The sequence below is a fragment of the Salvia splendens genome, chromosome 5, assembly GCF_004379255.2.
Source record: "Salvia splendens isolate huo1 chromosome 5, SspV2, whole genome shotgun sequence".
Lineage (NCBI taxonomy): Eukaryota > Viridiplantae > Streptophyta > Magnoliopsida > Lamiales > Lamiaceae > Salvia > Salvia splendens.
In genome coordinates, this window is record NC_056036.1 from 7,920,110 (window position 1) to 7,938,724 (window position 18,615).

The following is an 18,615-nucleotide window of genomic DNA, read 5'->3' on the forward strand; positions in this document are numbered from 1 at the left end:
ACTCACATTTTATTATAAAAACAATATAAAAAAGTGAGTCTCACGTTGCACTAACTTTTCCAACCAATTTTTCTTTACATTTCTTAAAACCCGTGCCCATAATAATAGTGACAATTATTATGGGACGGAGAGAGTGCTGTATCAAAATATGATTATTGTTTTCTGTTTTCTAAAGTTAAATTATGGACTATCGACTTCGATTAAACCTGACACCATATGTTGGTGTATTTACCCAACCATTAATTAGATTATATATGCACATGCACGTGGAAATTAAAAAAGAAAGATGGGTAATTTTATTGTGTGTAATTGTAATTATAAAAAAAAATAATATGTACATACTCATTTTTAAAAACTCACATAATATTCCTATAATGGAATTAACTAAATATTACTTGTAACAAAGAGTTGTTTAGTTAATTTATCAAAATTTGCCAGTAACAAATAAAACAATTGTTCGAGAAGCTTCAAATATGGAGTACAAAAGATGAAATGTCACAAATTTAAAAATACAATATAATTGCTTGAATCGAAAATCCTTCAAGATTCAATTGATATTCTCATAAACTTTCATAATTCTTACATTTTTCGATTTTGTGTATTCATCATTCTCAATATGAATTTACATAAATATTGAACCTAGCTCGATATTACTAATATATAGTAGCTAGCAAATTATAGTTTTTATCATGATTTTTAATTTGATATACATATTGAATTTTTTTATCATCGATCTCATAAAACAATATTCGAAAAGAAATAGAAAATGATCCGCTGATTTTTTTAACATATGAGGTTGATGTTGTGATTGTTAACAAATTAGGCGGAAGAAAAGAAGTTGAAAATACTTTGTTATTATCGTAAAACTGTGTTTAACTAATATTTCCAACAAAATCCGCAATTCCTTTGCTTCCTTGTTAAAGCAGGTGAAGAAAATGGAATATGTTGTTTTGATTTTTGTCCCATTAATTTTGGATTGTCATCCAAGATTGAGGCCCATAAAAAGTTTAGCCCACTATTGCCCATTTATGGGGCTTAGTGATGGATCGGTAAGACCCAACCCAAATTTCCCATAACACATCTTTTTAATGAATTAAGACTCAAACCAAAAAACGGTGAGCATCTGTCCAACAACACCACCATAACAAGAACACACCTAGTTAAGTTAGGTCTAATGAAAAAATCTAATGCTAACGCAAAACGAATAAACAAAAAAAACGAAGACACATTAAGCACATTCCCTCGTCCAAAGCATAAACAACAAGCATCAAAACCACAAAGCAAGCAAAGCTAAGGATAAGATCACTTAAAAACAAATCGAAGGCATAGGTAACCTCTTCGGTGGTCTTTGATTGCAACCCATACTCCCTCACTTCCAAGAAATATATACTACACTTTTGTCATTTTTCTCCGTCTCACAAAATTAGTGTACTTTTAGTTTTTGGTAAATTTTTTTCTTTTTAATGAGCCAGACCTCATTTCCCATTAATAATATTTTTATAATTTTTCTTTTTATCACTCTAATTTTATTAATTTTGCATTAAAATTGATGTTTGGTTTGAGTATTACAGTTTTACAAGCCTAATATGAAACCAAAATTAACAAATCTATATGGTATAGCTTCAAACCATGCAAGTTTAATATACATGATATGATATGAATTCAATCTAATTCATTTTTTTCATATCAAACTTACATGTCTAATAAGCCCGATATGATATGGCTGGGTTCATACTAAAATTATCAGTCAGGAATTACTTCACTTAACTCATATTAGGATTACAAGGTTTGATAGCCATAACATATTACCAAGAATACTAAAACTTAAATAGGTTCATGGACATTTCGTCAAAAGTTCCAAAAAATTGACCATATTGTTTCCTCGCAAAAATTCAAATTTGCTAATGGCCTGATTCAGAAATAGCCTCATTTTATCATTATTTAATTTTGTATTTATTGTTATTGATTGAGTATCACATGGCCGTAATTGGCTTCATATCCATCTATTAAATTTATGGATTGGCACCAGCACTCTGTGTATTAGTAGGTGTTTGGGGTCCGCATAATTAATTGATAATATTACTAAGACCCACCAATTAATTATGATATTATATCTAATAACACTGATTATTTCAGTTATGTATGTTTGTTGTTATGTTAACTGACGAACCCCATTCTGCAGAATATATAGTGTTTAATATTCATTTAAAATAAAACGATTATTATGAACTCTAAACCCCATTATTGGTGTTTAAATTCACCGGTCGAAATATGTTATTTTTTTACAAAGTTTAAATTTTACCGTAATTATTATGAAGTTAAGTCATGTAGTGAATTTCTCACGAGTTCAATTTCAATTTTTGATAAGATTAATAAAATTTTTCATTTCAAGAACCAATTGATAGCTCGGATTTTAAAGTTTGAACTCTGTATATGTTGATTTAATCAAAGCATCAAGTGTCTATAGGGAGGGGAAGAATATGCCCAAAATTAGTTGTTTCAAGTAACTCAAAGGTTACCTTTAAGTATATTAATATAGACAATTTTGTGTTGCAGACATTATATCACATTGATTACATTATTTTATTTTGTGTTCAGACCACTTCTCTATATGCTTTCTTAATCATTCTACTTCAGATTAGGATTTGACTTTTTAATTGAAATAAATAATTTGGGTTTTAAATAATTTAATAATTGACTAACTCGTTTGCACTTATACTACCATTGAACTGTTATCCTATCAATTTCATGAAAAAAAGTTGACTGTACTAGATATATATGGGAAATAATCAGTAAAAGAAATACGATAACATCAACAAAAAGAAAATTAATTTGGTCGTTAGATTTGACAACGATTTCTTTCAAATTTTCGATTTTCGATAGCCTATAAAAATAAAAATAAAAGGCTTAGGATAGACGTGTAATTGTAAGATCTCACCTCAATAGAGATAAAAAAAATTTCAAAATTAGAAAGTCTATATTCTCATGGGACGGACTAAAAAGGAAATAGTGCATATTTTTGTGGGGCGGAGGGAATATTAATGTTTGAATATTACTCTCGGGTTGTGATCAATTGAGATTTTTTAGCCTAATTGAGAATTGAGATGCATTATCAGCCACTCATTTTTATTAAATGAGTGGTCCAGAATTTGCCACATGGAAAATATTTTTAGATTAATTAATTGTGAAAGGACAGAACGGTAATTTCATGGTACATTTTATTCAATAAATACTTTTTTAAAAAATTTTAAATTTTAAAAAAAAACAATTTACATTTTAAAAAAAATTCGTCAACTACATATACAATTCATGTCAACTACACACATATAATGTCAACTATGTGTACAATCCATGTCAACTACATATACAATATATGTCAACTATACACATATAATGTCAACTATGTGTGCTGTTGACATTGTAGTTGACATAATGTCTCTGTAGTTGACATCACGCGAAAATGACAATTATGCCCCCTAGTTGACATAGTGTCTCCGTAGTTGACATCGCGCAAAAATTGTGAATAAGTGGCTGAAAATGCATCTTAGTTCTCAATTAGGCCCAAAAATCTCAACCTAACAGGAACGCATTACTCTCTTTGTCTCATAATAAGAGTCATATTTGGTTTAGGCAAAAGTTTTAAGAAATGTAAATAAAAGTAGGATGAATAAGTTAGTGAAATATGAGTCCCACTTATATATATTTGTTTTATAATAAATTGTGAGTGGAATAAGTTGGTAAAATGTAGAGTCTGTTTACCATTTATTATAAAAGTGAAATAGTATCTTTATTTTGGGATGGGCGGAAATAGCAAAATAGGACTCTTATTGTGCAAGGGTGGGAGTAGTAATTTAGAATTCTTGAAAGTATATATATCATCCTCGATTAATAAAAACCAACAAAAATATTTCGACTAATAGTCCTCTTATTCGACTTAATTAAGCATCCTTAGCGGATCCTTAAGTACATCATTGTGTGCTTACCCACTAAGCACCCCGAGCAGATATCTTTTGCACGCATGCCTTTACGTGCTTATGTACGTTGTTAAGGCAACCAATCGGAGCTCGTCGTGTGACATTTCATATTTTTTCTATTCTAGAAATCAAATTTGATTATGTATTTTCTATTTTCTTTTTTAATTCTCAAATCAAATTTAATTTAGTATTTTCAAGCGTATTTTTAAATTTCTATATTAAAGTTATTGATTTTAACTATGAATTTTTTAATATTTACATTTTTTTTAATTATGTACTTTTTAGTTTAAACTTATATAATTGTTTTATCTATTATACTTATAGTTGTATTAATGAGATAATAAATTTTAATTTTATTCGTAAAAATCCAAAGTGAAAAATCAGTTGTCTTATGAATTATTTTTGCAACATTATCAACTTTGATTTTTCTTGGTGTACATTCATTTAGATTTAGATCATACTGAATATAGTAAAGAAAAACAGTTTGCCTTACACCTGTTTGGCTGTTTCCACTAGATGGCGTAGTTCCATTTAAGTGGACATGACATTCGATTTTGCAAATGATGAATTTCAAATTAGCAGACAATTTGAAGTGGATTAAGCACTATGCCCATTTAAAATTACCCATTTAAAATTAAGTGAATATGGTGTAGTTTTTCAGATTTTGCCAATTTTGAATGCCTGCGTGACAATCTAATATGGAGTACTTAAGTAACGCATTTTTCGTCTTCAATATCCTTGACATCTTACTAGCATTTAGTATTTGAATCTTAGTAGTAGTCTTTGATTTTATTGATCATAATTTCAAGTTCTAACTTCTATATACATAGGAGTTGATTTGACGATGAATATGTGGTGTATGGATTAGGAAATGCAATCTATCATTCCCTCTGAATTATTATAAACTTATAGTTAAGTCAGAAAGTTTTTGAATATTTTATGACGATCTTAGACCATTATTATTTATTTTTTTGGCTTTTGACCGCTTTTTTCTAACATTTGCTCATTGCATAATGGCTCGAGCCTTTTCTGGTTAATAAAAAAAATTTGGACCATTGTTTTCACTTATATGGATGACAATAAAAGTACAATTAATTAATTATATAAGCAACACATTTATATACTATACTTAATTCATAATAACTTAAAAGGGCTAATTAGTAGTATTTCCGTTGCACAAAATGACTGCATATTTTATTCGTTTAAAATAATGTCTTTTTCTTGACTAGCTGTATTTTCTTGACGATTGCTTTTGATAAAATAAGTTTTGGCGTTCATTGTTTGTTAAATAAATGTGAAAGATTCAAAATATTGACTACTGGTATTATTTTTAATTTTGCAATCAGAACTCGACAGTGAGTTAGACATTAGGTTCGAGTCTTTTTCGCCATGTGGCTTCTCATTTTTGCAAATTGGGGGGAAAGATATACACCACAATCAAGTATATAATTTACGTAGTAATTTGGTTTCTCATTTAGGTAGTAATTTGGTGGTCGAAATATGAGGGTCCGTCAACTCATCAGAACTCATGTTAGTATAATATTGTCCATTTTGAGCTAAATCTTTCATTTTATTCTTGGAACCAGTGTTTAAAATCGGACCGGATCGTCCGGTTCAACCGGTCCGACTGCGAACCGGTAGGTAGTCCGGTTCGGTTTACCTATTTAGACCAGTGTGAGGTTGAGCCACCGAGAACCGTTTGAACCGGCCGGTTGGACCGGTCTGGCCGAAAACCGGTTTTTCTTTTTGTGTTCAAAATTTTAATAACTTGTTGTTGGAATGGCTAGAAGTCTTGAACTCATGACCTCCACTCCAATTAACAAGAGCTTAACCACTTCACCACAAGCCCCACATAGAAAAATAAGAACATTAAACAATGTTATACATAGAATATTAATATTTTTATTTAAACCAACTAATAATTCATTTATTTTATATTTTTTTATGTAATTATTTATTATGATACATATAATTATCATCCTCTAAATTTTATCTATACTTTCCTAGTTACTATATTATTACTATAACACTTATTACTATCGTTATATTATACTCCCTCCGTCCCATGTTACTTGCACTGTTGCTTTTCGGCTCGTCACAAATCCTTACACTATTTATAGTTTAAGTTAGAATTAATGCATTCAATTAATATGTTAGTTTAAGTTAATAGCTCCTTTATTAAGTGATGTCTCATTACACTTAAAATTCTAATTTAATTACACTAAAAAATCAATCCCAAATTTACGGCCTAAAATGAAAAGTGCGAACAACATGGGACGGAGGGAGTAAGATTCGAGTTTTTCAATATATTTATTTATTATAGTTTATTATTTACTAAATATATATTTTTATAGCATATATTTAATTTATGTAGCCTGACTATTGATATTAAAGTATTCTTTTATTTAAACTAATTAATAATTCGTATTCGATTATTCCACCACATACATTTTTTTTTGAATTAATATAAATTTGGTTTATTTTTATATGTAAAATATTTAATTTTTATTCACACTAACTAACAATTTGTATATTTTATTACATTCACTAAATTTTAATGTTTTATATTTGTATATATACTAATTATTTGTAAGATTGAATGTTTTTGTGATACATTATTGATCATATTTTATTATTTATTATATTGGACACTATATTTTACATTATAAACTGAATTATACATATTTGTAACAGTAAAACGGTTCGACCAGTGATTAAACCGGTCCGACCGATTGAACCATGAACCAGTAGCTTTACTGGTTCGCTTACCTGTCCGATTTTTAAAACATTGCTTGGAACACACTTCTCAAAAGACCTAGTTCAATATACAAGTTAAGTTCAGCATATAATCGTATATTGGGAATTTTCTTCTTCCCAAAATAGAAAATTAATTTATGGGATTTAATATTCTTGAAAATATGACCGATTTATTTTATTAGTTGATTTTGGTTGATTAACAATGGAAAATTTTATTATAGAATATGGTTTTATGATTGCTTAATTCCGATTAAAAAAATATATACTAATTTTGAAAAAATGTATTTGTAATTAATAGCTCGGACGGAGTTGGTGAATTTACTTAGCAATTTTTCTTTACACAATGTTTGAAAATTGGTATATGTCAATCTTAATTAGACCAAGTTTATTTGCTTATAAAATTGAATTGTCAATAATTGGTTACCACGACTTTCCTAAAGAGGGATGTCGTCCAATGATTTAAAAAATTTAAAAGCACGTCTCAATAATACAAGCCCAAGTGGCGGAGCTTAAATGGAAAAATGTATTTATTCGTGATAACCATGTATTTACTCGACATGGTTAGTAAAATATAATATATTTCCATGTTCAGATCAAAGTAGAACAAATAGTTAGATAGTCAAATTCAACTAGATTGATAATCATAAAATTAACTGCTCTCTTTAAATAAATTAAATTGTGGGCGCATTACTTCAAATTGTTTCTTACACACTACATCCAAATACATTTTTGATGATTCATTGTAGTTGATTTTATTTATGTTCTTCTCCATTTTATTTGGATATTGATTCCCAGTTTCTTTATTATGCATATATATTATAATTAAAAAAACAAGTATTCAGAAAGTCGTGAAATGATGCACATAATATTTTTTTAAAAAATTGGAGATAGCTGAGTAGCTGACCTTGATAGAGCATGCGCGACTAAACTTTCATTGTCAAATGTCAACTATTTCAATATGTTTGGGTTAATTTGTAGCACGCTTATTTATAATCATATTTTAGTACCACATATTTTAGTACCACAAAACAACTCTTATTTGGCCCAAACGTTTATGCAGAGGCTACGTTTTGTTTATAAATAATCTTTTCACCACTCTTAACAATTAAGTCAACTAAGAAAAAGTGGTATTTGTTCATATCTTTATCTTTATATGATAAACTAAAAATTGATAGGACGAAGTATGATATCCACTTAATGAAAATGAAAAAAAAAGAAGTAATACCGAAATAGCATGATTGAGACATTTTTTTCGGAAACGGAGGAATATGTATTTGTGAGATCTATGAAATTTGTACTAGCAAGTTGCAGATTTGTAGAATGACTATTGGTTTTATTTAAAAAGGGATTGAATTTTTAGTTTCATATTATATACAATTGAGACCGTAAAGTCAATTACTCAATTTATAATTTTATAAGCAGGGAATCCAATGCAAATGGGATATATTAGCAGAATAGCAGGCATACATGCGTATATTCATATTTATAATTTTATTAAATACAATTGCCTACATTATCTTTTGATATATCCTCCTCCACCAATTACTTCATCCGTCTCATGTTACTCGCTCTTTTCATTTTCGGCCGTAAATTTGGGATTGATTTTTCAGTGTAATTAAATTAGAATTTTATGTGTAATGAGACATCACTTAATAAATGAGCTCTTAACTTAATCTAATATATTAATTAAATGCATTAATCCTAACTTAAACTATAAATAGTGTAAGGAATTTGTGACGAGCCGAAAAACAACAGAGCAAGTAACATGGGACGGAAGGAGTATATTATTTCATAATTTCGTTCCGTCAATTAATGTGTATAATAACGGGAGATCATTGACTGCTATGATAAAAAAAATATTATACTATGGCGATTGTAGATTGAATTTCGCGACACTGACATAACTGAAGAATAGAAACTTCATTTCATATATGATCTCTGAAAATAAAAATAGAAGGATTTCTCATAAATGGGAATTATTTGTTTAATAAGATACTTCTGGTCACGGTGTCACACTAGCAATCATTGACAACATTAGCCAGGTAAAGAGTGTGGGTGTGGTTGATTCATTGTTGGTGAACGGAGGTAGTATAATAAAGTTATTATAAAGGTTATTTTTATTTATAATAAATGTCACTTTTATTCATGTTAATAATAATTTAAACTATAATTACTGTTATTCATCATAAGTGAATTTTATAAAATAGATTAAGAGAGTCATAGAACATATTTGACTAGGTTTTGATCCCAACTTGATCCGCACGCATTGTGGACCCTCGCACCACATATTGCCATGTGATATATCCAATCAATTATAATTGCAAAATATTCTCTTTCTTTTTTAATTTTCTCTTTTTTTATAATTATAATTTGCTGGATATATCAAATGACAATTGATGGAGTACGTACTAAACAAGCCCAATAGCAGTGACGGCCCATCAACCCAAAGCCCAAGGAAGAGTATCAGTTCGGCATTACCAAAGAGTTCGGCCCTAGCCTACAGCTCGGTAAAAGCCGACCAATCAAGCCCTACTCTCAGATCGGCAAAAGCTCCAGTCAAGCCCTACTCTCAGATTGGCAAAAGCTGCTCGGCAATAGTTCAGCAGTTCGGTCTCAGTATTCGACCGAACTGGGAGATAGTGGACCCATGCAGGATCTCATGACCACTACACGATCTATTTAGTGGTGTCTAATCATGCAGGATCTCATGCGGGATAAGCGGACCAAACAAAGAGGTAGTGGACCCATGCAGGATCTCCATGACCTCCACGACATCCACAACCATCATTAGTGGTGATGCAAGCCACGATCTTAGTTCAAGGTATAAATAGAACTTAGATCAGATAGACTGGGTGGAAGCTCTCTAGACATAAAAGATCATATAGCAAGTTTGTATTGTAAGCTGTAGAAAACAGATCAAGCAATACAACTCTGCACTCTTTTCTTCCCGTGGACGTAGATTTACCTCAGTAAATCGAACCACGTAAATCCCTGTGTCGTAATCTGCATTTTCCTGCATTCATCACCATCAAAAATTCGCCAAACCATCACTGGCGCCGTCTGTGGGAAACAGAGAACCAAATTTGTGATAAAGCGAATTTTTGACCCTTTTACCACCCCAAAAAAAATGCATACCAGATCACACACTACCCGTAATACCGTTCGTGAAAACCATGAGGAAGCTAGTCCAGCCCGCAGGTCCGGAAAACAGCCTCGGGAGACATCTACTTCCAGTTTTCACGATGAAGGAACAAGCCGCTCAAAAGGTCCACACACCGAGTCTTCCCAGCAGCCTGATTTGAATGAGGCTGTCAAGCTGTTCTTGGCTGAGAAGCAGGATGAGTTCTTAGCCTTCCTGCAAAAGAGCCAACAGCCGAAGACGAAAACGGTGGATTCTCCTTCCTCATCCAGACATGAAAGTCACTACCGCAGTAGTGCCGTGTCTTCCAGGAAGAAGAATCCTCAACCCCGACATGTTCCTGTTCCTCCTCGGTACCGGAATCACAGGAGATCTCCATCTCCTCCATACCGAAGAGATGTCGGGTTCGCCATGTACGGAGCATTGAAGACTCCGTTCTCGGACGATATCACCCGAACTCCCCTTCCACAGAACTACCGAACTCCGTCGATGACTTATGACGGGTTGGTGGATCCTCATGACTTCCTGGGACGCTATCAGTATAATATGGCGAACCAAGGTCTCAATGAGGTCCATATGTGCAAGCTGTTCCCCGAGCTGCTTATCGGGAACGCAAGAAAGTGGTTCGATAGCCTCCCCCAAGGCAGCATTAGATCTTACCGAGATCTGATGGAGGCTTTCCACAGGAGGTTTGATGTGAATCAAATTGTACATTTTTATTCCCCTAACTTTACATGATTTATATAGTTTGATGCTTGCAAAAGTATGTTTTATGTGTAGGAAAAGGAATGAATGGTGAAAAGAAACAAGGAATGAAGCTCGGATGGTGAAAAAGTTGTGCAAAATTTCCAAGTTGACAGACCGGGCAGAAAGTGCTCAAAATGAGGCACCCGGCCGGGTATATTTTATGCCTAATAATTCTACCCGGCCGGGTATGATGTTCAAAATACGAAAATTCCAGGAAACTGTCAAAATTGGCCACCCGGCCGGGTGAATTTTATGCCAATTAATTCCACCCGGCCGGGTTGATTAATTTCAACCGCAATAATGCAGTTTTTGTGGGCGGTTGGCAGGTGAATAGTGACGTAGGGAAAGAAGAAAAGAAAGTTGGCAGAAGAAAGGAGAAAAGAAGGAGGGAGAGAAAAAAGGTGACGAGACAGATCTGGAGCATTTGCCATTCAAACAAATTGAGTAAATCAAGAAGTGGATGGTGACGTTTTTTGACACAGACAATTTGTGAAAAGAAAAGGGAGAAAGAAAGTTGGCAGAAGAAGAGGAAGAAATTCCGTCCAACATTCCGACGATCCGTCTCCATATCCCAACTCCACTCGACGAGAGCATCACACCTATGGTTTTATTTCTACATTCTACCATGTGTATAGGCTAGGCTCTCTTTGTTGCTCCGAGTTGTAATCTAGGCTTGTGTATTTGTTTTAACACCTTGAATCGTATGTTTGATACCAACAATGTGTTTGATAATTAAAATGCTACGTTTTTGGCTAATGATGTAGTGTTGTTAAATCTTAACTATAGTCTCTTTAACATAGCTTAGGATTGATCGTTTGTTGGTATGCTTTCGATTTAGAACTGTTCAGGGGATAAATTGATAGTGGATTAGGTAAGTGATTATAGTAGATGACATTTATTCCCGCGCATCCGCAGGAATTAAATGTCGTTGAAAGTTGGTTCATGGAACAAGTGTTCAGCTGACTGTGAACTATACGTCGTAGACATGTTCAGTGCACGCGATTAGGTTGATAATTATAATCCCGTCGTATGTTTCGTTGTAAATGGTGTAAAACAACGCAAGCTTAGTGAGCAACTTGGAGTGACTTGTCTTTCTCGTATTAAAAATCTCGTTTCAGTAGTTTAAATTAGTTAACCATCTCAAAATCAAAACAAAATATTTTTATGCTTTGTGTAGTCTTATTAAGCGCAAGCAATCTCGCCTCCCTGTGGATCGACACTTGAAATACTACTACGATACTGTATTCTTGCAGTAGTGTAGTATTATTAGAGTTAAAATAATTGAACTTGATAATCTTTATACATTGATTAAGAACTCTAAAATATCACTTCAAGTTTTGGCGCCGTTGCCGGGGAGGCAATAGCTTGTTTATGCTTAAGTGTTTTAGTTTTTATTTCGTTTTGTTTGATTTTTCTTTTTGAGTTTTTTAGGTACATTGTTCGTGTTCTACGGTGTGATAGCCATCTACCACGTCCGGACTTGAAGACGAAGGAGTGTATTATTTTAGGTAATTTTTACCTAACTCTTAGTTTAGTTTTAGGTAGTTTTGTTTGCACACTAGCACACACGTTTTATAGGACTTACCCCGAAGTTGTCGAGAGGTCTCGCTTTCGGTAATTAGGAAATATTTTATGCTTGTGCTTGGTGTATTTTCTGTTGTGTAGGTAAAAATAAAAAAATAAAAATAAAAAAGTGAATGCACACGCGATCACAGGGTACACCACCGTTTGGGTTGCTCTGTTATCAAAGAAGAAGAGTTAGAGGATCGCCTACTGAAATCTTCCCGGACTATCCGAGTCCAATCAGAGGCAACTTGTTCAGCGAGCCGAGTACAGAAAGAGATTCAGAATCAGAAAGTGAGATGGCAGATAACAATGAGATACCACCACCTGTTGTGAGGTTTGGCGATACACTGAGATCGGGAATTGAGTACCCCGGAGAGTTTGCTTATGCGAACAACAACATCAACATTCCACCTCACTATATTAGTTTGGTGAATGGGGGGAATCTTTTCCATGGACGGGATGATGAGGACCCGGTGAGCCACCTCAATGCCTTCTACGAGTTGACGAACTCTCACAGACCCCCGAATGTGGAACACAATCTAATCAAGAGGGTCTTATTCCCATTCTCTCTGAGGGAGAAAGCAAGAGCTTGGTATGACTCTATCCCGGGCTACAACATAGCAACGTTCCAAGAGTTGAAGACGTTGTTCCTCTTGGAATACAATTCTCCTATGAAGATTGAGAAGTTGAGAGAGGAGATCACCTCTTTCCGACAAAAGTATGACGAGTCCTTCGCGGAAGCATGGAAGAGATTCACGGAATTGATAAGGAAATGCCCAAGTCACGGACTAGCTCCGGGGCATGACCTTTTGAAATTCTACAAGGGACTCAACAGTGAAGGCACGGGATTGGTGACTGCAGGTTCGAATGGGAACCTAGATGATCTAACTCACGATGAGGTGAGGGCTTTGTTTCAAAGGCTGGCCAACAATCAACGGAATTGGCACAATCCAAGGCGAGGGGCTGATAGAGCGGGAGATACATTTGGTGCTACCAAGGATGCGGAAAGAGTGACCGCAATTGAGGCTCAACTGGCGGACATTAGCACTCAAATGTCGTCGATGACAAAGGCAGTTAAATCTCTTCAACTGACTCCTCAACCCCAAGCTGTGACGGTGATGAGATGTGGGTTGTGCCAAGGCGGGCATCATACTGATCAGTGCCCAAGTCTTCAAGGACCACCTGTGGAAGATGTGAACTATATTGGCAACAATCGCCAAGGGTTCAATCAAGGCAACCAATACAACAATCAGCAAAATTGGAGACCTCAACAAACGGGATGGAATCAGGCTGGTCCTAGCAACAACTCGGGAAATCAATGGAGGAACAACACTCAACCGCCGGGTTATGAGAAGAAGCCAACCGTCGAGGATCAGTTGGGGCAGATTCTCTCTTTAATGACTAAGAGTCAAAAGGAGAACGAAAATTTCAAGGAAAGGACGGTGGAAAAGTTTGGGCAGATGGATGCGACAATGAGGAATCTTGAGACGCAGATAGGGCAGCTTGCCACGGCATCACACACGAGGATTCCTAACACCATCCCGAGCAATACCGTACCTAATCCGAGAGGCAATGAACAGTGTAAGGCAGTGGTCTTGAGAAGTGGTCGTGAGTTGGATTCGACACCATCAATGGACGGCCAAGGTACTTCCGGCATCTCACACGCAGGGGCGGATGAGATGTTAGGCTTGCATTCCTCGCACGCAGGGGCGGACGAGGCATGTAAGGGAAGTCCCGCGTTGGTGCAGGGTGCCCAACATGGTCAAGAACAGGCTGCATCCGGCAGCAAGGAAAATGGTGTAGAAGCCGAGTTAAGTGAGAAGTTTTTGGCAGAAAAGAAGGGAAAGCAGAAAGTAGAGATGGGATCAAATGGACAGCTGATGACAAGTCCGGCATTAGACCCGAAAAGCAAGTTCAACTTCCCTGATCACATTCCTCCTCCACCATATCCACCGAAGAGGAAGAAGAGAGCTCCAAAGGAGAAAAGCTTCGAGTGGATGATGAACGTGATTCGAAAAGTGAATGTGGATGTATCGTTGGTGGACCTCTTCACTAATTTCCCCAAGTTCTCCAAGTTCTTTAAGGACATGATGGCAAACAAGGAGAAACTTCAAGACGAGGGAATAGTGGCATTGAGCATGAATTGCTCACAATTGATTTCGGGAATGATGCCCATGAAGAAGAGGGATCCGGGAAGTTGTGTGATTCCTTGTGAGATAGGCAACACAATTTTCACCAAATGTCTATTGGATCAAGGATCGGGGATCTCACTGATGGCATTGAAAACAGCACGTGCCATTGGACTGGAGAACAGAATGGAGCCCATCGACATTGCTCTACAACTGGCTGATCATTCCATTGTGAAGCCCACTGGAATAGTAGAGGATGTCTTGGTCAAGGTAGACAAGTTCGTCATCCCCGTTGATTTCATAGTATTGGATATGCCCGAGGACAAAGAGGTGCCAATTCTGTTTGGCAGACCGTTTCTTGCCACAGGGGACGTGTTGCTAGGAGCAAAGGACAACTCGGTCACGTTTAGAATTAATGGTGAGCAAGTGACCATTAATGTGGAGAAAGCGATGAAGCATCCTAGTGATGCAAAAGCGTGCTTTAGAGTTGATGTCCTCGACAAGTGTATCTTTGACAAGATGCGTTGCTCGGCAAGTATAGAAGGAAGCGTTTATGATAAGGGGAGCTTGGAAAGAGACTTTGGTTCGACAATTAAAGTTGATTTTGATTTTGATGAAAGTGAGGATGCTCAAATTGATCAACCAAGTCTAGAGAATGAATGTGTGGTGGATACTTTCGTGGCGGATGTGCAGCCCTCAATTGAAGTACCACCAAAGCTAGAATTGAAGCCACTCCCGACAAATCTGAAATACGCATTCCTTGGTGAGGATGAATCTTTACCGGTTGTGATATCGGCGATGTTGAATGATGAAGAGGAATTGAAGTTGATAGAGCTACTGAAGTCACACAAGAAAGCTCTAGGTTGGTCCATTGCCGACATCAAAGGAATTAGCCCCGCAATATGCATGCATAAAATCTTGATGGAAGATGGAGCTAAGCCGGTAAGAGAGAGACAAAGGAGGTTGAACCCACTTATGCAGGAAGTGGTTGAAAAAGAAGTGAAGAAATTGCTGAAATATGGGATGATCTATCCCATTTCCGATAGTGAGTGGGTTAGCCCGGTACAATGTGTACCAAAGAAAGGGGGAATAACCGTGACCGTCAATGAGAAGAATGAGGTTTTGGCAACTCGATTGGTGAACTCATGGAGAGTTTGCATGGATTATAGAAAGTTGAATACGGCGACGAGAAAAGATCACTTCCCGTTGCCATTTCTGGATCAGTTGCTCGATAGGATTGCGGGTTATTCCCATTATTGCTTTCTAGATGGATATTCGGGGTACAATCAGATTGCAATTGCCCCGGAAGATCAAGAAAAGACGACATTCACATGTCCTATTGGAACTTATGCCTTCCGTCGGATGCCTTTTGGTTTGTGTAATGCACCGGCTACATTCCAACGTTGCATGATGGCAATTTTTTCTGATATGAATGAAGACATCATGGAGATCTTCATGGATGATTTCTCCGTCTTTGGATCCTCATTTGACTTTTGCTTAGAAAACTTGAGACGGGTCCTACAAAGATGTGAAGAATCAAATCTCGTGCTCAATTGGGAAAAGTGTCAGTTCATGGTCAAGGAAGGCATAGTGTTGGGACACAAGGTGTCAGAGTTGGGGTTGGAGATGGATAAGGCGAAGATTGATGTAATCTCAAAGTTACCTCCCCCAACGAATGTGAAGGGCATCCGTAGTTTCCTTGGACATGCGGGATTCTACCGACGTTTTATAAAGGATTTTTCAAAGATTGCAAAGCCACTTTGCAACTTGCTTGAAAAGGATGCCAAGTTCGTCTTTGATGGGAAATGCCTTGAGGCATTTGAATTGCTGAAGAAAAAGCTAGTCGAAGCTCCTATTATTATCACACCCGACTGGTCAAAGCCGTTTGAGCTGATGTGTGATGCTTCGGACTATGCTGTGGGGGCCGTTCTAGGCCAAAGGAGAGACAAGGTTCTACACGCTGTCTACTATGCTAGCAAAGTACTCAACGAAGCTCAACTGAATTACACCACGACAGAGAAGGAAATGCTAGCAGTAGTGTATGCTTTTGAGAAGTTTCGTGCTTACTTACTTGGCACGAAGGTGGTAGTGTTTACGGATCATTCGGCTATCAAGTACTTGATGAACAAGAAAGATGCAAAGCCTCGGTTGGTGAGGTGGATCCTTTTACTACAAGAGTTTGATGTGGAAATCAAAGACAAAAAGGGGACCGAGAATTTGGTAGCCGATCATCTGTCTAGATTAGAGGGATTGGAAGAGACGGAAGATGAAAGAAAGAAAAGGATAAATGAGAAATTTCCCGACGAGCAAGTGTTGCAAGTGGAGGCTCGGGAAACATATGTGCCGTGGTTTGCCAATTTGGCAAACTACCTTGTCACGGGCATTATACCAGAAGGGTTGTCATCTAACCAAAAGAAGAAGTTTTTGAGTGACACCCGCACATATGTTTGGGAAGATCCGTTTCTCTTCCGGATTTGTAGTGATGGAGTGATTCGAAGGTGCGTTGGAGAGCATGAGCACCTTCAGATTTTGTCTGCATGCCATGATTCGTTGTATGGCGGCCACTTTGGAGCACGACGAACTGCTTTTAAAGTGCTTCAGTCCGGATTCTTTTGGCCATCGATCTTCAAGGATGCAAAAGCCTATGTAGAACGATGTGACAGTTGCCAAAGAGCCGGCAATATCTCGTGGAGGAATGAAATGCCGATGAATAATATTCACGAGGTAGAACTTTTCGATGTTTGGGGAATAGACTTCATGGGACCGTTTCCCAAGTCTAATGGGCAGCAATACATTCTCGTTGCTGTCGACTACGTATCTAAGTGGGTAGAGGCAGTGGCCTCGGCAACCAATGATGCCAAAGTGGTGTTGAAATTTATCAAGAATCACATCTTTAACCGCTTTGGGACACCACGAGCCATTATCAGTGATGGAGGAACTCATTTTTGCAACAAATTGTTTGAAAACCTCCTAGGAAAGTATGGTGTCCAACACAAGGTTGCTACCCCTTATCATCCCCAAACAAGTGGTCAAGTTGAAGTCTCCAATCGTGAGATAAAGCGGGTGCTTGAGAAAGTTGTAAGGCCGTCTCGGAAGGATTGGGCTCAAAAGCTAGATGATGCTTTGTGGGCCTATCGAACGGCGTATAAGACCCCGATTGGAACTTCACCATACAAATTGGTATTTGGGAAGGCTTGCCATTTGCCGGTAGAGCTTGAGCATAAAGCTTTTTGGGCTTTGCAAAAGCTTAATTTGGATTATGATGCTGCAGCCGAGAAGAGGATGTGCGATATGAATGAGATGGATGAGTTTAGGCTTCATGCATATGAGAGCGTTGATCTCTACAAAGAGCGTGCTAAGAGGGTACATGATGCAGCCATTAAGCCTCGTCAATTCCATGAGGGACAACTGGTCCTTTTGTACAACTCTCGGCTTAGACTGTTTCCGGGCAAGCTCAAGTCAAGATGGTGGGGTCCCTATGTGGTGCACAAGGTATACCCCTATGGTGCTGTGGATGTTCGGGATCAGAAGAATGGTAGCATTTGGAAGGTGAATGGCCAACGCTTGAAGGCCTATGTTGGAGTTGAAAGTGGCACGGAGACAGAAGAGGTGGTCACACTAGAGAATCCGAAAGTGTAGACCAAAGATGAAGAAGGTCGAGCCAACGACTATAAACAAAGGCGCTGATTGGGAGGCAACCCAAGTTTTTATCTTTCTTTTATCTTTTGGTTTCATATGTTGGAGGTTTTGTTTGCTCAATTCTTTCCTCCAACATTTATTTTGAATTGAGTGTTCTTTTTGTGTGTTTTGTTTTTGTTTGTTGTTTGTGTAGGAGCAACATGGAGAAAGGGCTTACATTGGAGCTTATGAGAGAGTACACCTACAATTGGAGATACACCCGCCCTCCCACCCGAATGCACTATGGACATCATGCCAAGTTTGGGGGAGTATTTTATCCCTTTACTTTTAATGTTCTTCTTTGCATGCATTGAGGACAATGATGCATTCAAGTTTGGAGGGGTTGATTTATGCACGATGCATGTTTTTGGGTGTATTCTTTGCTAAAGTGTGTGAATCAAGTAATTGACGGGTGCATGCTAGATCTTCGGCTTTCTGGTTGGGAAATTTTGCTTGATTTTACTTGATCTTTGAAGCCTAGGATGAATGGAATTCGTGCATGAATTTATTTGAAAGAGCATGTTGTGATTACAATCGATTTCTTGAGTTGAGGAGAGTATGAAAATCGCTTGTCTTGTGGAAATTATTTTGGATTGATTTGTTTTATCGAGTTGCGTGCTTGTAT

At 36.6% G+C, this 18,615-nt stretch overlaps 1 protein-coding gene and 1 non-coding gene across 2 annotated transcripts; one reads left to right on the forward strand and one right to left on the reverse strand.

Moving 5' to 3' along the window:
* The first annotated feature begins 12,074 nt into the window (after positions 1-12,074).
* On the forward strand, positions 12,075-18,233 carry LOC121804847. The gene has a single exon (XM_042204544.1). The coding sequence runs from the start codon at positions 12,315-12,317 to the stop codon at positions 17,949-17,951; it is 5,637 nt and encodes a 1,878-aa protein (XP_042060478.1). The 5' UTR covers positions 12,075-12,314; the 3' UTR covers positions 17,952-18,233.
* LOC121806101 lies at positions 12,867-12,973 on the reverse strand. Its single transcript, XR_006051634.1, has one exon. It is a non-coding gene; the product is annotated as a small nucleolar RNA R71 (small nucleolar RNA).
* Positions 18,234-18,615: the final 382 nt, after the last annotated feature.

Bases quoted from the DNA above. Each gene is read 5' to 3' on its own strand.
- LOC121804847 (XM_042204544.1), top strand. From the start codon at position 12,315: ATGCACACGCGATCACAGGGTACACCACCGTTTGGGTTGCTCTGTTAT.